This window comes from Miniopterus natalensis, chromosome 11 (genome assembly GCF_054644295.1).
Source record: "Miniopterus natalensis isolate mMinNat1 chromosome 11, mMinNat1.hap1, whole genome shotgun sequence".
NCBI lineage: Eukaryota > Metazoa > Chordata > Mammalia > Chiroptera > Miniopteridae > Miniopterus > Miniopterus natalensis.
Window position 1 is genome coordinate 15,823,951 of NC_142091.1, and position 21,919 is coordinate 15,845,869.

The window sequence follows — 21,919 nt, forward strand, 5'->3', positions numbered from 1 at the left end:
TATGTACTTACTGTAGCTTTTAGGGAAAACCTTGGTCTCCTAGACCTGCTATTTGTGTTAGCTAATTTGAGACCTGGTGCTGGAATGTCCATCTGCAATAATGTCTTAATTATGTAGTTGCGGTGATCCTTTATAAACATAATTTTCTTTTCCATCTTTGAGCTCTAGCAATTAGTTTTAGCACTACATTGAAGCTCTGGAGATGGCAAAAACAATGTATCTAGTTTTTCCAAATTAGTTAAAAAACACACAAAATTTGTAAAATCTGCCTGGCTGGGCGAGGCTCAGCAGTTGAGCATTGACCTAGGATCCAGGAGATCACAGTTCGATTCCCGGTCAGGACACATGCCCGGGCTGCAGGCTCGATCCCCAGTAGGGGGCGTGCAGGAGGCAGCCAATCTGTGACGACTCTTTCATCATTGATGTTTCTATCTCTCTCTCTCCCTCTGAAATCAATAAAGATATATTTAAAAAAAAAATTGTAAAATCATACGAGTGGTGATTAGGTCCACAAAAGATTAATCTATTCAGAATTTTTCTGTCAGATGTTTATTATTTGCTTGTTGAGTGCCTATGCTGCTAGAGATAGTAATGAACTCATTCAGCAAATAGGCCTGGACTGGGGGTTTGGAGGGCAGATGCGGCAGGAGAATAGTCAAGGTTTGAATGATATGAAATGACAGAACTGGCTAGGAATTCATTGACACATCATTGCCAGACGGCATTGAGGGCTCTTTTTGAGTTGCGTGCTGCCAAGCCACCTGGGTGTAGGAATAAAGAGGATGGACACACATTCAGGATTGAGGTTTGCTTTTTGAGCATAATAAAAGGATAACAGAGCGGGAAAGTAAGGACCTGGAGCCAGAGAGTGATCAAAGCCATGGAATATAAGCTTTAAGCTAGTAACACAGGAATAGTTAGGAAAATATATTGGGAATGTGGTTCCAAAGATTTCAAAGAAGTTCAAGAGCAGGTTTTATTTGTATAAGGGAATGTGCGAATAGTAATGGGGGATTTGATTTGGGAGGAAATAAATAGCACTTTTATTTTTCACATGCTGGTATGGAACCAACTCATAGGAAAACTCAGGACTGATTTAGGTAAGAATTAGAATATCAGCTTTGTTTCTGATAGAGCTGTTTGAAGTGGGATTGCTAATACTTCATCTCTGTTTCCAATATGCTCACTTGATCTCTGGATAATTGCAGACTTCCCTCCACAGGGATAGGGAATTATTACTACAAGGAGGAGAAGACCAGAGAGGAGAGAAGGGATAAAACAATTCTGCCTTTTCCTCCAAACTCAGAAATCAGATAAGTCATGCCTCCATCCCTGGGGAAGAGGAAAGGAAAGGAGCAGAAACTCAGGGAGTGTTATTCTAATGGAAATTCTTCCACATGGAAGCAAGTAGAATAGGGATTAGTTGGAAGGAAAGATTGTGATACATAGTGGAATTTGTATATTTAATACCAGACTTACAGATAATTTGTTAAAATACTTGAGAAACTTATGTTTTTACTGAATTAATAATGTTCATTTTGTCATAGGCTTCCACCCATGAGGAAAAAGAAAGGGTCAGATACTTTCATGATGATGATAATTTAAGTCTAAATGATTTAGTCAAGAATGAGAAGATGGGAACAGCAGAAAATCAAAACAAACTTTTTATGAGAATGGCATCTAAGGTAAGATGTATTCCTAGGATACCTTTTAATTTTGAGAAGCTGGTTACTCAATCTAGTAGTGACCTACTTTTCAGACAGAGCTGGTTCTTTCTAATCTTGATTTATTTTATTAAATTCAAACCTGTGTAAGACATATTAGGAACATGCATTTGGGGATTGATTTGATTGGAAAGTGTATATGTAGGATTTAGTTTGTTCTTAATTAATAAACTCTGGTTTAGTTTTTTAACATATTCCATGAAAATGTTAATTATATATTTGATTTATTATTTAAGGGACAGTTTTACGCCAGCCTTTAATGTTGAGAGTGTGCTGCTAGTTAGATTACAGTCTGTTTTGTCTTAATGTTCCTCCAGTTCTTCATAATTATGCCAGAGGAGTATATTTGACGTAATATGTTATGGACTATAGAGAAGACATCTTGGAATAATCTTGTCTATGTATATGAAAATTTTATATTTATATGAAAATGTACATTAATGCATAATTATGGGTAGTAGAATGAAGTTTTGCTTCAAATAGCATTTTTGTTGCAATCTTCCATTAAATCCTTACCAAGCACTACCATTAAAAATGTTTATAAAAGAGAAGCATATAGCCTTGGCTGGGTGGCTCAGTTGGTTGGAGCATCGTCCCAAGTACCAAAAGGCCGCTGGTTCAGTTTCCAATCAGGGCACATTCCTAGTTTGTGGGTTTGCTCCCGAATGATTGATGTTTCTCTGTCACATCGATGTTTCTTTCTCTGTCCCTCTTCCTTCCCCTCTCTCTAAAAAATCAGCAAAATCGTATCCTCTGGTGAGGATTTAAAAGAGAGAGAGAGATAAGTATTTAAATATCAGGGTTTGACCCCACTAGAAAAATTCAGCTCACTGCTGTATTTGTAAATAAGTCTATGGTTGTTTACATTCTGTAATGGCCAGGTTAAATAGTTGTGACAGACACTGTAATACCCTACAAAGCTGGTAATATTTACTATCTGGTCCTTTACAGAAAAAAATATGCCCATCCCTGCTTTATGATACCTGTGTTTACTTTGTGATGGTATAAGTTTGAAATAGGTATCTGAAGGATGGGAGGGATACTTTGTACTGTACCTTTTCAGACTTTTAAAAAAACTATGTGAACATATTACCTGGTGAAAAAAATTAACTTAATGAAACTGGAGTAACAGTAACCAAGGTATCTGAGTGTGTATGTGTCTGTGGGGGGAATCAAACAAGCTTGGGTTTAAATAGAAGTGATCATTCTTCCCATCACCAAGAATTGTATGGGATCTTAAATTTAACCCTTTAGGATCATTTTACTTCTCTATTTTGGGGGAAATACTAGAAATTGCCTAGGGTCTGGAAATTCAGTGCAGAAAGAAGGACATTTTTATGAAAGTGTCCTGCTCAGAAATGGGACAGTTTACTTTAGGTGGAAGTCTGAGTTAAGTACAGTTTTAGTAATCTTATCATAGTCCATTTAGGTTTATACACAAGATAAAACAAACAAACCTGGATAAAAATTGCAATAGGCATTTCTTGATTCAACAGTTGTTTATTGAACATCTAATTTGTGCTGGATACCATCGTAAGTGCTGCGTGTAGAGACGTGATCAAGTCAGAGTCCTCCCCTCAAGTGGATGACACAGAAAATGAACAAATACATGATACAAAAGAAATAATATGTCACAATATAGAAAATATTTCTTAGGGAATAAGGCAAAATAGAAGGAGACAGGGTGGTATTTTCAGTAGAGTGTTGAAGGAAGGCCTCTCAGAGGTGATGTTTCAGCTGACTCTGAACAAAGGAGTGGCCCATGTGAAAATCTAGGGGAAGAATATTCATGCAGAAGACACAGGAAATGGGAAGGATCCTACAGACCATGGTGTAAGAACTTTTGTTTTTGTTTAAATGATGGGAAGCCATTGGAAAGTTTTTACTGCGACGTCACGATCTGGTCTATGTTTTATCGTTGTCCCATAGTTCTTGTATTTTCTGTTCTTTGCTTTTTCAGTCTTTGTTTTCTTTCTGCTTTTCAGTTGTGGAGGTTTCTGTTGTCCTGTCCACAAGGTCAGTGATTCTTTCCTCAGCTGTGTCCAGTTTACTGATAAACCTATCAGAGGCATACTTCATTTCTGTTACAGCATTGTTTCATCTCTAACATTTGTTTTTGGTTCTCTTAGAATTTCTCTCTCTCTCTCTGCTTACATTACCCATCGGTTCTTGGTGAGCTTGTGCCCCGGGACTGTGAGCTTCACCAGTACTTCTCAGTGTTAGAGGAGGCTGGAGTTGGGTGCTTCCCTTCCTGCATGTAGGTTAGGCTCTGACAAAACCCCAGCAGGCTAAGCGTCAGTAAAGTAGTTTCTACTGAGGGCAGGCCTTGTTAAGAACAGAATGTTCTGGTGTATTTCAGAATGGTTTCTTTTCCCCTGAAAGCAGGAGAGGAATTTTTTCTAATCATTACTGTGAGAACCTGGTAGAGCTCCTAGAGGTAAAAATTAACAAAAGCATGGGGTGGAGGGCCCTATGACTGGGTTCTCCTGGCAGTTTTTAACTCTCAGACTTGTCCATGCTGAGCCTCCAGCAGTTAGTTACAGTTTAGGTTTTCCTGCCCTGGCTCTGGTTCCTGCAGAACCACTGGTTTCTGCACAGGTGATTTGGGATTCTTTGTACCCACTTTCCTGTCTCTCCAATTTTGGGATGGCCACTTCCTGATGGATCTGAGAAGAGCTGTTGATTTTTCAGGTTGGTCAGCTTTGTACTTGTTGTTGGGACAGAGTGGTGACTTCTTGGCCCATTAAATGCCAAGCTGGAAACTGTTGGTTTAAGTTTTGAAAAGCTTTTCTGGCTGCTCTTTTGAGAAGGTCATGTAGAGGGGCAACAGTGGAGGCAGGGAGATTACTTAGGAGGCAGTAGAGGCAGGGAGATTACATAGAACCTTGGATTAGGGCAGTAAATTGGTGAAAAGTGTTAGGATTTGGGACATTGCTGGTGCCATTTATTTAAATAGAAAAACTACAGGGGGGCAGATTTTTCAGAAGATAGGAGATCAAGAATACTATTGTGTACATGTAAAGTATGAAATTTCCATTAGACATTCACATGGTGGCTGTGGAGTGACTTCCTGGGGAGGTTGGGGGAGACATTGGTTCCTCCATATAGGTTTGGATACTATTAACATTTAAATGTATTTAAACCCATGGGACTTAAGAAATTATTAATGAGGAGAGCCTGAAGACTGAGCCCTGGAGCACTGTCTGGAAGAGGAAGAAAGGGATTTAAAAATGAGATGGAGAAAGGAGGTAGGGAGAAGGAAAGCTGAGGGTGTGGTGTCTCAGAAGCCAGAGAGAACAGGACGGTTTTGAATAACTCTTACCTGCTTTTGAGAGGCAAAAGGCATCCATATTGGAAAAGAAGAAATAACATTTTCTTTGCTGATGATATAATCTTATATATAGGAAATCCTAAAGATTCTACCAAAAAGCTGTTGGAACTAATAAATGATTGAATACAATTTCAGAACACAAACTCGACATGCAAAAGTTGGTTGCAATTATATGCACTAATAATGAACTATCTGAAAAAGAAATAAAGAAAACAGTTCCATTTACAATAATATGAAGAACAGTAAAATACTTAGAAATAAATTTAACCAAGGAGGTGAAAGATCTGTATGCTGAAAACTATGACATTGATAAACGAAATTGAAGACAGAATAAATAGAAAGATATCCTATGTGCATGGTGTGGAAAAATTATTACTGGTAAAATTTCCAAACTACCCAATTCTGTCTAGATGTTGAATGCAGTTCCTATCAAAATTCCATTGGCATTTTTCACAGAAATAGTAAAAAGAATTCTAAAATTGTATGAAACCACAGGATTGAGAGACTAGAAGTAAATACATATGGCACATATATGGTCAATTAATATTTGACAGTGGAGCCAAAAATACTGAGTGGCGAAAGGATGATCTCTTCAACAAATGGTCTTGGAAAACTGGATATCCACATGCAAAAGAATGAAACTGGATATCTGTCTTACACTTATCACAAAAATTAACTTGAAATGGATTATGGGCTTAAATGAAAGATCTGAAACTAAAATTCTTAGAAGACGACATAGGGCAAAAACTCCTTGATATCAGTGTGGCAGTGAATTTTTCTGACACTAAAGCATAAGCAGCAAAACCAAAAATCATATTAGGTAATTTCTTAGAGAAAAGGCTAAACTTTTTTTTTAATATGCAAAGTCATGCCTGTCCCTTCCTTAAATACGGGAGAGCTAATGGAGTTACAGATTACTATAGAAGAAATGTTGGTTTGGCATTGTGATTTTTTGTTCATCGTGGCTAATAATTAACCATAGGATAGTAGCCATTTGTTTTGTGTGTTTAATAATTAAGATCAGCTCTGCTAAAAATTTGAAATAATGCTAAAAATTATAAAAACTAATTATTTGGAATATTGACCATTTCTATTAATACTGTGCTAATTCCTTCACTTTAAAAAGTTTATGCATGAATGTAACTGTTACTGCATTTTTAGAGGTAGTATTATCATTGGTGTATAGTTTAAAGATGTTAAATATTTTCTTGAAGAGACCACTAGGGTAGAAGTTTGCACACTTTTTCTCTAAAGGGCTGGATAGTAAATATTTTCAGCTTTCTGTTGCAACTACAAGCTCTGCTGTTGTGGCACAAAAAAGTAGCTGTAGGCAATATGTAAACGAGTGGTGCTGCTATATTCCAACAAAACTTTATTTGCCAAAACAGGTGGCTGTCCTGATTTGACCTGTGGGCCATGGTGGTATAGGATATCTAAATGATACATATTTTCATGGCAGATGTCTTAGAATTTGGGTAATTCCCTTAGTTAGTAGTTACCCTGAAAATGGATGTTAAAAGGCCTTGGTAGAAGTGACCAGTAAGGAATGGTTGATACAGATCAAGCTCCTGTTTATTTGTTTATTCAGTGAACAAATGTTAGTTGATTGCATTGTGTGCCTTGTTCTACTGGGGATACACTGGCACTGCCTTTAGGGAGCTTGTAGGCTAGTGAGGAAAAAGAGACATTCAATAAATAATTATGAGAAATGAATCCAGTAATTATAGATGTGAAAATCACTGTTAAAGACAAGTGGAAAGTCTTTTGAGAGCAACACCAGGGTGTCCCTAACCTAAACTGGGAAGAAGGAAATATTTCAGGTTATACAGCAAATTTGGTACTACTTACAGTTCGTATTCAGTTCTACCCTGTTGTTATATTTATTTATTTAATTTTTACTGTTAATTTTTTAAATTGTATTCTGAAATTCAGATTATGTTCACTTTCTTTCCGGTTGTATTTTACCATTAAATCTTTAATAGCATCACTTTCTTATGACCAGGATAAGAAAGCTATCTCATGTCAAATATAAATTTGATCATATTTTTGTATTTGGATAGGAAAATTATTGTTGATGATTATTTGTATCCTTTCTGCATTTGTTTTTTCTGAATATTTACAACATAATTAATGAAAAAAGGGTATGTGCATCTATTATCATATTGTATATATGCATCTAAGAGTGTGGACGGATGTATTTATTATGATTTCTTAGAAGAAAATATGTATATAGTACTTTTTGGAAGTTTCTTCCTTTGAAATAATAAAACTAAAGAATATTCAGTTCTAGAAAGGGGCTTGACTAATCTTGATTAACCCTCCACATTATACTCATGGTGAAACTAAGACTCTAAGAGAATTAAATGGCTTATATCCAAGTTCCCATAGCTAATGAGTTGCATAAGCCGGCACCATAAGTTTCAAGTTTTAACTCCCAGTCCAGGTTTTTTCATTAAATAGTACTGCCTTTCAAATGACTCAGGTTAATAGATAGTTGTTGATTGTTGCCTAAATTTAATTGTCTTTGTACAATTTCCATGTGTCACTTGTTGGTATTTGGGAATAAGTGGTTTGTGCTTTGCTCTTTCTTAAAATACATTCTATTGACTTCAACATTCTTTAAATATAAACTCTTCCATTTAAAACCTAAGACGTCAGTGTTTCCTTGGCAACGTAAACTTAGGCGCATCTTCATGAGATTTATATACATCTTTCCTCGTTAATTTTGTTAGCACCGTGGGCAGTAATTTTATACTTTTTGTACTGATAGTGCAGTAAAAATGGACTGGAGGGGAAGGAGAATGGAAAGTACAAGAAAAGAATAGGAAGAGAAAGACTCAGAGTAATTAGGGTTTTACCTTAAATTGTAAGGAAATGATTTTATTTTCTAATAAAAGATGCTTGTGTTTCTATTGATAGTTTTCTTTTTCTGAATTTGTGACATCCAAGGCTTGATTTACTTTCTGATGGAAGTCAACTTTAAAGTACAAAGTACACATTTCCATAATATATTCTAGAACCTAAATCCTTTATTTTTTATTGACAGTAAACTGTAATGTTAATAACAAATCTTGAGAGATTAGGTGACACACCTTTCTTAAAGCATGATTAGACAAAGGTAAGGAATGTCAAAATTGCCAGCTCAGTGCAGTATCCTTTCCTTGTTTCAGCTCTCAGGTAGCCGTTCCATTCTCAAAGATTCGTTGATAGGGGGTGAAATTAGTGTTGGAAAAGGCTAATTCAAGAGTGTGAAATCATGAACAGGGTGGGGCAAAAGGAGGTTTACAGTTCATATGGAAAACAGTACAATAATTAATAAATAATGATATAAGAATAAACTCTGTTGCACGTACTCAGAACTGTAAACCTCCTTTTGCTCCACCCTTTATGTTTTCCTGTGGCAGCCTTTAAAGAAAATTTTGAAATTGGTTTCATAAAATGATGGAAGTAATATTTTGCTTTTACATGGAACTAAATAAAATAAATTTTGATTTAGTTTGTTCATTTTCTAAGCTATAGGCTTGAATCCAGTCCAGGCTGCTTAATGAAATCGTTTTTGTTTTTCTGAACATCACTTAGGGGTGGAAACACCAGGAAAGTGATTTATTTAATGTACCTTATGTCAGGTCCCATTTATTTTTTTATAGTAAAATATACGTAACATAAAATTTAACATTGTAACCATTTTAAGTATACAACTTAGTGACATTAAGTACATTCACAGTGTTGTGCATCCATCACCACTATACATTTTTTACTTTTAAATTATCCCAAACAGAAGCTCTATTCCCGTGAAATAATAACTCCTCTTCCCACTCCTGTATGTCTTTTAGCCCCTGGTAACTTCAGTTCTATTTTTGTGTCTATGAGGTTGTCTATTCTAGGTACTTCATATAAGTGGAATTATATAACATTTGTTCTGTGTCTAGCATATTGCACTTATAATGTTTTCAAGGTTCACCCATGTTGTAGCGTGTATCAGAACTTGATTTCTTGTTAAGGCTGAATAATATTCCATTGTTTGTATATATCACACTTTAAGAAAAGAAAATCCTTACCTGAGGATATGTTTATGGATTTTAGAGAGGAGAGAGAGAGGGGAAGAGAAAGAGAAAGAAAGAGAAAGATCATTGTGAGGAGAAACATCGGTGGGTTGCCTCCTGCACATGCCCTGACTGGGCATCGAACCGGAAACCTAGGTATGTGCTCTGACCGGGAATTAACCCGAAACCAATTGAGCCACACCGGCCAGGTCTACATCACACTTTTTAAATATATTCATCTGTTGATGGGCATTTGGGTTGTTTCTATCTTTTGGCTATTTTGAGTCCCTGTTTTTAATTCTTCTGGGTATTTTCCTAGATGTGGAGTTGCTGTATCATATGGTAATTCTATGTTTGACTTTCTGTATTTGATCTTAGCCAAAAGGCTGAGAAGCAATATGTTTGACTTTCTGAGGGACCACCAAACTGTTTTCCATAGTGAATGCACCATTGTACATTCCCACCAATGATGCACAAGGGTTGTAATTTCTCTACATTCTCACCAGTACTTGTTTTCTGTTTGTTTTATTTTGTTGTTTTAATTTTTTTTATAGCAGCTGTCTTTATGGGTGTGAAATGGTGTCTCATTGTGGCCCGGTCTTAGTTCTTGACCATGGTGAGATTTTATAACAACTGTAGACAGTTCTCTTAGATTCTCACCTGTTAAGTTGTTGATAATTGGGTATTCTGGTTTAATAGATTACCTATCCTTTTTTATTTTTAAAGAAAAATAAGAGTCCAAAATTACATGAAATTTATATTTCATCAAGTAATTCATCTTTTTCCAGTGAATTTGAGGGGTTGGAGTTGGAAGGACAGTTTCAGTTTTGATAAAATTTTTGATTAAAAAATTGTCATAAAAGTTGAAATACTTTTCTAAGAATTAGACTACAATCTATATTTCATTGTTGGTAGTCTTCACATAATAGTGCAATATTCCTTAAATAGATTTGTTGCAAATCATTGTTTCTACATAATGCCAAAAAAGCTTTCCCTTTTCATGTAATTTTCTTAGTATCTTACTTTTTTAAATGATGCCAGTTTGTTATAATTCAGATTTTTTTTTACTCAAACATCAAAATAGGAAAACAAATTAGTTTTCATGGTTAGAAGACATTTAACATTTTTGTTTACTTAGTATTTAGCCATTAATTCACTAACATCTTCAATTTCCAAGCTTGGATTTGGAAACTATTTGCTAGAGTAAACAGAATCTAAGTAGCAACTCCCTAATTCACATGGATGGTCATTATAATTAATGACTACAAAAGAGCTTTCCTCACTGTGGTATGTGATCATAATCCTCTGGAACAGTTTCCCAGCTGTGGCATTATTGATATTTTGGGCTGGCTGGTTCTGTAGTGGGAGGACTGTTTGACTATTGTAGAATGTTTAGCAGCATTCTTGGCTTCTACCCAGTAGATGCCAGTAGCATCTATGCCCACCCCAACTTGTGACAACCCAAAATGTCCCCAGGTCCTGCCAAATGTACCCTGGTAAGAAAGTCACCCTCAGTAACTACTGTTTTTTGAGTGCTTGGTATATATCAGGCTCTCTACATACACTGATGCTTATAATTATCTGACAGCATTGGTATTATTAACCCCATTTAATAACAAAAACCGATGCTCAGAGATACTCAGTAGGTTGCCTATGGTCACACATCCCTTTCCTGAACTTGGTTCATTTTCCAAGTTTTTTCTTTATCAGTAGATGCTGCTACTGTCTAGCCTTGGTCAGAAAGTTAGGATTTTTCAGCGACACCTCTCTCCCTCACTTTCCACATCAGATCTGTCTCCAGTCTTGTCCTGCCCACTCCCAGTCACTGCTCCTCTTCATTCCCAGTGCTACACCAGGTCTATGAAAACAGTGTCATAACTGGTTTTGCTGGCATTTCTTCTTTTGTTTTTCCAGTTCTTTCTTAACTCTACCTCACTGAAGGCAGAGTAATTTCCCCCCCAAAATGTATATGTGGTCCTTTGGCCTCTATGTTAAGACATTTCAGATGGCATTTGGTTGCTATTAGGTTGAAGACCAGATTCTTCAACATGGCCCAACAAGACCTTGAATGGTCTGCTCTCTGCCTCTCCAGCCTCATCCTGAATCTTGTCCTCTTTGCTTTGCTTCCTCTGTTCCAGCCGTGCTGACTTTCACTCGGTTCCTCAGATATGCTTTACTTTCCTCTGCCACAGACTTTGCATGTGCTGTTCGTGCTATACCACCTCCTACCTAGTTCACTCTTCCTGTTCGTACACACTTCACCTTTATCGTTACCCTTTCCGGGAAGGGAAGCCTTTTCCGCCTCTCTGACTGTGTCATTCCCTCTACTAGGATCTCAGTTTGCCAGCAAAGCTTTAACTTGACTTTTTTCCTGAGCAACCCTTTAGTTAATGTCTGTCTTTCCCACTACTGTGTAAGTTCTATGTTTTTGGGACTATGTCTTCTTCTGCTCAGCATTGTATCTTAGCTATCCATTAGAGTCCATAGCACATAAGAACATTTGTTGTCCAGAATCACATACTGTACTTGAGACTTGAAGCTTAGTGCAAAAATACCTTTTTTGCTACCATACTAAATTGCATAGAAAATTAAGATATTTTCTGTTTTTCTCAATGTCTGTTGGTTTGATTTGCAACACTGTAATTTTAAAAACAAGCACAGTCTTTCATCTCTTATCATGGTTGACCTTTTTATTATCAACCTTTTCCACATTTCTAAAAATTTCGAAGTGGTCTTATCACTGAACTGCCGAGGAAAAGTTATTCAGGTTTTATCAGGTAGAAGAGCTACAGCCATACGGACAGTCAGATGATGGGACAACTTTGCCAGAATGTGTGGTTGATTTGTAGTACACAGAGTCAAGAATCGAATATATATGTTTATAAATTTCAAAAATAGTGATGATATTTTTGGAAGCTCAAATGCTCAAATTCCTGATAAGAATATGTTAATTATTAAGTTTCATGAATAAAACTAATAAGCTTTTAATAGCACCCTTTTAAAAAAATAAACATTTGTCTGTAATCCATGCTTTAACTCGAATATCAAATACATAGAATTACACATAAGGCAATACTGTATTGGAGAATATTCTTGAGTTCTGCCCCTAATACCTGTTATACCTTCTGGCATAATATGCATGACCCAATAAGCTATAGATGGAAACACTGGGAAAGCAAACTTAAAATTATGCAATACTGATTTTAAAAAGGGTGAACCTTGTTGGATAGTTTTCTTAAAGGTATTGTACAGAAATGATAAATTATCTATACAGCAAAACAAGAATTATTTATAATGTTCTCAGGTCTTTTAGACATGGAAATACTCTAATGAAAAACATTGCCAGTTTGTAAAAGCTAACATTAAAGTTTGTTTTTATTTATGTAGATAGTAAGAAAATGTGAAATTAAAAGTGCCCTGATTTTGCTTATTGATAGGTCAGATTTCTTATGCTTCCTATGGCATCAGAAATATCCACTCTCATGTTCAGTGGCTAAGATGAGGTTTTCTTAATTCTGTGATTCAACATTAGTGATTCCTTCTTCTTTCTAAAGGCATGATAATTTGTGTGTGTGACTTTTTTTCTTCCATGAAGAAAACAGTCACTAATGAAAGAGTGACTCATTCTCAAGCCACAAAAAATGATGTTTCTGACAAGTTAGTTTTAATTCTCAGGTGTTTTGTGAGGAACAAAGATAACAAGTAAGAAGTCAACTTCAGGACTTAATCATCTGGAAGTAAATGATTTATTATGTTACCTCATCATATTTTAACATGATTTAATGGAATTCCATTGGTTTTTCTTGTCTTGTTCTTTTTTTAAAAACAGACTTTGTTAGTAGCTAAAATTATGATCCATTTGGCATATCTGTTTAGCTCCTGACTTTCTAGCATTGCAGTGGTTCATGATTTAACATGAGAGCAATTTTTAGAAATAGAGTTTTTCAGCTGAGAGTTGCTATAGTATGATGTATTTCATTTGAGATTTTTCTCTCAACTGGAACTTAAACTTAATGGTTATTTAATCATCTACAGGCAGTGCATCAAAAGATTGACTTTGTCCTATGCTTATTTGGTAGTTATTCATAACTGGGATGTGGGTAGTCATTTCATAAAGCTTAAAATTAGTGTTCATCCATAAACTCGGTGCTGATGGTGCTGGTTCTTTATGAACTATGAGGATTTTATTTATTTGTAAAGGGGCTAGGTAATATGGTACTTCACATATTGAGAATGTGTAAGGTGAAGACCAAAATCACAGTTCAGTTATGTTGTCTTAATACATCATTGGCTCTTTTTTTTCTTTGCCAGTTGGCTTTAGCTCCACTTTGAAAAAATAATTTGTTAGTCTTTGGGTTTTAAATAATCTTAAAAATGTATAGAACCAGTTTCCTTGTTTTATTCCTCTAACAAATTATAATGAATATTTTAGTGTCATAATACTGCAACATATAAATGGTAATTGGTGGTAGAAGAAATAGAATTCATGAAGTTGCTTCTAGCTAGGATGTCATTGTAGACCAGAGAGTAAGACAGACATATTTTCCTCCCCATGGTATGTCATTGTTTTAAAACAGGGGTAGGGAATGTCTGGCCCACAGTCCGTATACTGCCCACAAAATCATTTGGTCTGGCCCTGCGGGACTCAACATTCAATAGATCTAGGAGCTTAGCTAACTTTTAAGTTGATAATTGTGTGTCACCCATGAATGATGTTATAGATATCCAAATGGCCCTAGTTTTTTAAGGTGGAAGTTGACATCATTGATTTGAGGCCTTTCTTGTTTTCTAATATAGGTGTTTAGTGCTTTTGCAATCCCTGGGAATAATGCTTTAGCAACATCCCACAAAGTTCTCATATGTTGTATTTTTCCCCAGTTCAAAATACTTTGTGATTTCCTTGTTGTTGATCCATGGTTATTTGGAAGTGCACTATTTAGTGTCCAAATAATTGGCAGTTTTCCAAATATCTTTATGTTATGAGTCCTAATTTAATTCCATTGTGTTCAGTGCATACTTTATGTTACTTGAATCCTTTTAAATTTATTGAGACTTGTGCTATGGCCAAGAATGTCATCTATCTTGGTAAATATTCTGTGTGCACTTGAGAAGAACATGTATTCTGCTGGTGTTGGATAGAATTTCTATCAATGTCAGGTCAAGTTGGTTGAAGTTTATTTGAGTCTTCTATATGCTTAGTGATTTTCTACTTCTTCTATAAATTTTTGAAACAGTGGTATTTAAATTTCTGACTGTAATTGTGGATTTCTATTTCTCCTGCAATTCTATCAAGTTTTGCTTCAAGTATTTTGAAACCATCATTATACGTACACTTCAGGATTGTGAGTCCTCTTCAGGGTATGACTCTTTTATCATTACGAAATGACCTTCTTTATCCTTCATAATATTGTTTGCTTTGAAATCTACTTTCTCTGACCCAAATAGAGACACTGCAGCTTTCTTCAAATCTTTTAAAATACCTAAGATCCAAGCATCTTCCCATTGCTTTGTAGTTGATGATGAAAGGTAGTGCTCTTTTTGGTACGTAGTAGACTCAGTAGTACTTAGAACTGAGTCTGATGGAAGTAAAATCACAAGTTACTGAGAAACTGTGATACAGTGTGATCATCATAAGACTGATGGGGGGGTACAGTAGTGGAGGAGCTTAGACAATCTAGGAAAGTTATTTCATAGAGGTGATGACTAAGTCTAAGTCTGAGATTGAAATGTGAGTAGGAGTAGAATGGCAGCATTGGTCCGAGAGTGATATGTGCAAAGCCTGAGCACAACAGTACTTTTGGGGACTGAAAATAGGGTGTCTAGAGTATAGTTTGTGTAGGGATGTGATCAGATGTGACTGGAGAGGTTATCAATTCCAGATCACAGAGATTTGTAATAATAATGATGGCTCACATTTATGAGTCCTTACTGTGTACCAGGCATGTATTGTGAGCATTGAGATAACCCTACTAGACAGATAATACTGTTATAACCATTGTAAAATGAGGAAATAAAGCAGAGAGAGAGAGAGCACAGAGATTAAATAACTTACCCAAGGTTATACAGACAGGCAAGAGAATTTTACCATGTTCATTCTGACTATAGAGTTCAAGCTTTTAACCGTTACGCCTTTCTGTGTCTATGATTTAGTAGGCCAAACCAGAGTTTGAACTTCATTCTGTTCACAATGCAGAGCTTTTTGAGGATTTTAATCAGGACATAAATAAAATTTGTTTTGTGTTATAAAAGCATCACTCTAGCTACAGTTTATGTTGGGGGAGGTGTGGAGAAGGCGCCTACAGATATAGATGAAAAATGTTATGTGTTCTATATAGAGTATATGCTAATTTAAAGTGAAAGTGGGTCTCTGTGGTTCAGTTTCCTCATCTGTTAAATGGAAATGAGAATGGTCCCCTCTTCACTAGAGTGTAAAACAATCAAATACATAGAATTGCACATAGTACTTACTCAGTAAACTTTAGCTGTGATGGTGATGATGATGGAGGATTGACCCTTGAAGGTCAAACTTAAATTTTAATTATGTTTTCTTTTTCTCCTTTTTTTTGAAAAAAATGTGAGTTTTATCATAAAACTTACAGATATGACTTAAGTGTGCTACAGTACAATAAAATCTTAACTACTGCCTTCTACTTCCCATACTGTTGTTTTGGTCTTTCAGTTTATGGGGAAAACAGATGGAGACTATTATACTCTGGATGACATGTTTGTCTCCAAAGCAGCTGAGAAAAAACATTTTGGTGAAGAGGAAGAGAACCAGAGGAAAAGAGCTATTGCTGAGCACCGGAGTCTTGCTGCACAAATGGAAAGGTGTCTGTATTGTTTTGACAGCTCTCAGTTTCCCAAGCACCTTATTGTTGCAATAGGTGTTAAGGTAAGAAATATAACACTTATTGTTCTGTGAAAACGATTTAGTAGAATATGTAGATTTGCCTCTTTCTTCATATTCTTATAGATTCCTAAAGAATCTGTCTTCTTTTATTCTATGTTTCAAATATTTTTCTTTTCTAGGGTCCCGTGACCCATAGTTCTTAAAATCTTTTTTAGAGCAAGTGTAAATATTTAAATGACATGAAGCTCACATTTTGCATGATTCTGCTCTTTCGCGCAGCAGCGTTGGGTAGTGGTTAAGGCCTTGGACTTTGGAGCCAGACTCTGAATTCAAATTCTGGCTCTGCCATTTACCAGACGTGTGACCTTATTTTTATGATTGGCACTCGATTCTTCATATTAAAATCACCTCAGAGATACTCAGTCTAAAGTAGCTTCTTCTTCCCTTCCTTCCTCATAGAATCTCTTTATTTCTTCCTAGAATATCTCACAATCTGAGGTTTACTGTATTTTGTTTTACTCGTTTATTGTGTCTCTTCGCAGGAGTCTGTAAGTTCCGTGAGGATATAGATAGCTTTCACTCATCATTGTATCCCAAGCATGCATGTTTACAGGCACTTATTTCAATAAACTTATCACTTATGTAATAGTCACGAATAATAGTCACTTATTTCAGTAAGTATTTGGTGGTTTAATTCTTACATTAAGCAAATCAGTATTATGTACCTGATATATGCCAGACCCTAATTAGCCACTGGGAATAACTGAGACTCAGATATACTTGTGGAGCTTGTTATTCTAGTGAAATAGGGAAGGGAATAAACAAAGTAATACTTCCTTTGCCTTAAGAAAGTGTTCATTGCCATGAGGCAGATTAAGCGAGAAAATGGGGTAAAATGATGGGAAGTATTTTTTGAGAAGGGGGCCTAGACGTGTTCTCTGAGGAGGTATTTTGTAAGGCCGTGGAAGACAAGGAGGAGCAGGCAGCATGAGGATAGGAATGAGTAAGGTTTCAGGAGGGGCGTCAGCGAGTGAGAACCCTGGGGGACATGAACTTGCCTTCATGCAACAGAAAGAAGACTGGTGTGGCTGGAGTGGAGCGAGTGAGAAACAGTGATGGGAGAGGAAGTGGAATGAATGAATGCTAGCTTAGGAAAGCCTAATTTTGGGACACACATATAGAGTTTTCTTAATTTAGTTAATTTATTTGTTTTGTATATCCCCCCCCCCCCCATTTATACAGTGGCTTTTCCATTCCAGTGCTAGTCTTTAATATTTTTAGGTTAAGATGTTGATATTTCCTTCTTTTTCTTCTCCTTTCTTTCCCTCATATTTATGAAAAAGGTAAATGTAAAAATTCCATTCAAAATTTAGTCAATTAAACCCCCCCCACTTTAACCAGTTACTTGTATTAATTGTTCTAACTTTTTCCCCAGGCCTTAACATAAACATTTACATTTTTAAATTATGACATTATGTATAAATATTTCATTCCCCTTTAGTCTTATCCCTACCTTTAAAAAATGTAGACATAAATTAAACATAAACTAACCCTTAAGTTCTTCCTACAGTATTTTAGGAGAAGTTTGGTTTATTTTCAGTGACTTCATTTTCCCACATGCATGAAGATGGGCTGGTCCAGGGAGGTATAGAGTGTGCAGACTTTTTGTTAGCCTCCTGCTGTATGAGGCTATCAGTTACTTTGCTGTTAAGCAGAAATGATAAATAGTATTTCAAAGCAAATCAGTAATTCTCAGCTTGAATTTTGAATATTTAAAGTTAATGTCTTATATCCAAATGTATTAATGAAACTATATTGGTACTCATTAGAGTCAGACAGTTAAATAACTTTCTGGTCATCAGCTGTCCCTGCTTTCTCTTTCCTTTTTGTAAAATAAAAGTCATATAGCCACCTTTTTGTCTAACTACTGTGCTTTACTTTAAAAAAAAGAATTGACTTTTTATTTTATTTTATATTACATTCGACTTTGTCTTTTAGAACAATATTAGATTTATAGAGAAGTTTAGAAGATAGTACAGAGCTCCAGTTTTCTCTGTTATTGCAAATCTTATATTAGTATAGCAAATTTGTTAGAATTAATGAATCACCACTGGTACTGTTTTGTTTTTAAATATATCTTTATTGATTTCAGAGAGAGGAAAGGAGAGGGAGAGAGAGAGATAGAAACATCAATGATGAGAGAGTCATTGATTGAGCCTGCAACCCGGGCATGTGCCCTGACCGGGAATCAAACCCCGATCGCCTGGATCCTAGGTCAATGCTCAACCACTGAGCCACACCCGGCTGGGCACTGAGACTGTTTTTAATTGTGAACATGATTCTTTCTCAGCAGTTTAAAAAATTTGCATTATTTTATTTAATAAATAAATATTGTCTGCCATACAAAATAATTCTAGCTAAAGCCTAACAAAAAATAACAGAAAATATGATCAAGTGCCTTTGCAGAATATTATTTAGACTCCTTATAAATACCTTTTGCTCACTATATACATACTAATTGACACTTTAAAAAAAAAGTTTTTATTTCAGAGAGAGGAAGGGACAGGGAGAGAGAGATAGAAACATTAGAGAGAGTTATTGATCAGCTGCCTCCTGCACACCACCTACTGGGGATTGAGCCCACAACCCAAGCATGTGCCCTGACCAGGAATCGAACCATAGACCTCCTGGTTCATGGGTTGACACTTAACCACTGAGCCATGCCGGCTGGGTGACCCTTTTTTTAAAATAATTTTTTTAATCTTCACCTTAGGGTATATTTATTGATCTTTAGAGAGAGGTTAAGGGAGCGGGGGAGGGAGGGAGGAAGAGAAGGAGGGAGAGACGGAGGGAAACATACATGATGTGAGAGAGAAACATTGATTGGTTGCTTTCCGTACACACCCCAGTTGACCGACTGGAAATCAAACCACAACGTGCATATGTGCCCTGACTGGGAATCAAACCCGAAACCTTTTTGGTTTACAGGGACTGACGCTCCAACCAACTGACCCACCTGGTAAGGGCCTAATTGACCCTTTTTAAAAAATAGATAGTTTATAATGGAAAAATAGCACCAGCTTGTAGCTAATACATGTATGTAAATAAATAGAACTTAGCCAGAGAAGTAAAGCCATACAGAGGTTATTTCCTTTCTCTCTTCATTGGTTTAATTCTCTTTTCTCAGCCAATGAGAGAAAAGCCTGAATTAATAAGCATTAGTTACACATCTCTGCTATTACCAGGCCATGTATTTTTTTTTTTTATTCTTGCAAAATTATGTCAAGGGCTTTGAAAGCATTCTACTCTTGGGTAAACTTAATCTTTGATGTATAACAGTTAAAACTGAGACCTGTGCTGTTAATTTCTAGTTAATTGAAAGCTATCTTCATGACTTTTAAAATATTTTTAAAATATTAAGTGTCTTTAAAAGGATAAAAAAAAAATCTATTGCTTATAGACAATTATATTTTATTAAATGTTAGCCGTATTTCCCTTCTAAGGGCTCATCTGTTACAACCGAGAAGAGATAGCAGTAACATTTCACGTTTGCAATTTTCCCCCCCATAGGTTTATTTATGTTTACCCAACTTTCGATCTCTTACCGAAGGTCACTGCCTGATAGTCCCTCTGCAGCACCATAGAGCAGCTACCTTATTGGATGAAGACATCTGGGAGGAAATTCAGGTGAGCACGATAATGTTCATTGTCATTGTAACGCTTATGAGAAATTTTTACAAACTATTGTGACAAATCCCAACAGGTTTTATACCTTCATCCAATGATTTTAACTTTCTGAACTTAAACACTTGTATACATTTCCATAGTTGTGCATATCTTTGGGTCATGGTATTTAAATTTTTATTTTTTTATTTATTGATTTGAGAGAGAGACAGAGAGAGAGAGATTTGTTGTTACACTTATTTATGCATTCATTGGTTGATTCTTGTATGTGCCCTGACCCGGGATTGAACGTGCTACTTTGGTGTATTGAGATGATGCTCTAATCAACTGAGCTACCTGGCCAGGGCCATGTTTTGAAAGTTTTTAAGAAAAAAAAAAATTTTTTTTAATTGAAGGTATATTGTAGTTTCAGGTGTACAACTGAAAGCTTTTGTCTATTAAATAAACTGTGACAAAGTAATTATTACTTTTACTTTTAAAAAAATCAGTGTAGGATTTCTAATCTGTGCATTTGTGGAACGTGAGATAATCATTCTTACCACAGTAAGCTAATAAGTTACAGCCAAAAGGAAATATATTTTTAGATAATAGAAAATAAATTTTGGAAGTTAGATGTTTATATTCAGCAGTTGTTATATTTTTCTATAATGGAACTGGCTGTCTCTGCTGCTGTGATTTTTGTGGGGATTTTGTTACCAGCTTTAATTTTCACACTTTCCCTTCATAATAACCTGGCCTAGAGTTTGGATTTAGGGACTTGGTGGGGGGACACTTCAAGAAATTGAAAGGCACAGTATGGGTGAAATTGCTGCTGAATTATTTCAAGACCTCATAATCAGAAAGAAAGAAAGAAAGAAAGAAAGAGAAAAAAGAAAGAAAAGGAAGGAAGGAAGGAAGGAAGGAAGGAAGGAAGGAAGGAAGGAAGGAAGGAAGGAAGGAAGGAAGGAAGGAAGGAAGGAAGAGAAAGAAAAGAAAGGAAGAAAGAAAGAAAGAAATCTCTTGTTTTTCTTATGCCTGACAACTGAATAGGGGTTATAGGGACTCCTACTTAGAAAAATGTGAAAATGGTAAGACTTCAAAAGGGATTATATACTTTTCATCATACTGGTAAAGATGCTGAAAGAGGAGATATTTTGACTGCATTTAATGAAATTCAGTCTCTTTCTCCCTGTACTGTTTAAGATTATGCTGTGAAAGTTAAAGGGCGGACAGTTTTAATGCATCTATGGCCAAGCAAGGGTAAGAATGTGGAAAAATATACTTGATGTGAAAATTTTTTGTTTTTTCTACTAGTGGATGCCAGTACAGTAAATAATTTAAAATGGAAAGCATGCAAATTTAGCTTTCAGAATTATTTTGGGACTTTTCTGAAATGCTTTTTAAAAATTTATAGATCAAGCCCTGGCTGGCATGGCTCAGTGGTTAGAGCATCCACCTGGGCACGGAAGGGTCTCAGGTTTGATTCCTGGTCAAGGGCACGTACCTGGGTTGCAGGTTCCATTCCTGGCCCTAGTTGGGGAGTGTGCAACCAATTGATGTGTCTCTCTCACATTGATGTTTCTTTCTCCCTCCCTCCCTCCCTCCTTCCCTCTCTCTTTAAAAATCAATGGAAAAAATATCCTTGGGTGAGGATTTAAAAAAAAAAAAGTTATATATCAAAACTGATTTAATTTAGAGCAAAATACAGTGCCAGAAAGATTTTAAGTAATACAAGAATCAAATCTGTGTGTTTTATATTTCTGTAAAAAAATTAAGCTACTTGATGAAACACATTGAGGTGGCTAAAGAAGAAATTTATTCAGTACAACATATACTGAGTACATGAGTATAAGATAATCCAAGTGTTGTGAGAAATGCAGACAGAAAGCATTCATTAATTCTGCCCAAAGGTATGGTATATTCTAGTACAGGTTACACTATAGTTTAGCAGATTTTGTAAGCCATGTGCATTACATAAAATTGAGTGAGGGCGGAAAAGCCAAATTGTTTTATGTGAATAAAAGCGTTATAGTTCTTTTTGTGTGTGTGACAAAAGAAAAAATTGTTAGAAGTTGTAAATTACTGTAAATAGTAAGTGAATAAAATATCTGAATTCTAGCTTATTTAAAGAAATGTAGCTTTTAAAATATATATATTTTTATTAATTGTAGAGAGAGGAAGGGAGAGATAGAAACTTCAATGATAAGAGTTATTGATCAGCTGTCTCCTGCATGCCCCCTGCTGGGGATCGAACCTGAAACCCGGGTATGTGCCCTGACTGGGAATCGAACCGTTATCTTCAGGATCA

General features: G+C 35.9%; 1 protein-coding gene across 5 annotated transcripts in view; it reads left to right on the forward strand.

The window, feature by feature from the left end:
• CWF19L2 (CWF19 like cell cycle control factor 2) overlaps nucleotides 1–21,919 on the forward strand; it is an 89,565-nt gene that overhangs the window by 50,066 nt on the left and 17,580 nt on the right. For all 5 annotated transcript variants that reach the window (XR_015715267.1, XR_015715268.1, XM_016207455.2 and 2 more), the window contains 3 exons: nucleotides 1,548–1,685; nucleotides 15,778–15,990; nucleotides 19,519–19,635. Coding sequence is in view for 3 of the 5 variants with exons in the window: in XM_016207455.2 (XP_016062941.2) it covers nucleotides 1,548–1,685; nucleotides 15,778–15,990; nucleotides 19,519–19,635 (468 nt within the window). In the remaining 2 variants the exon portion in view is untranslated. The remainder of the gene's footprint in view (nucleotides 1–1,547; nucleotides 1,686–15,777; nucleotides 15,991–19,518; nucleotides 19,636–21,919) is intronic.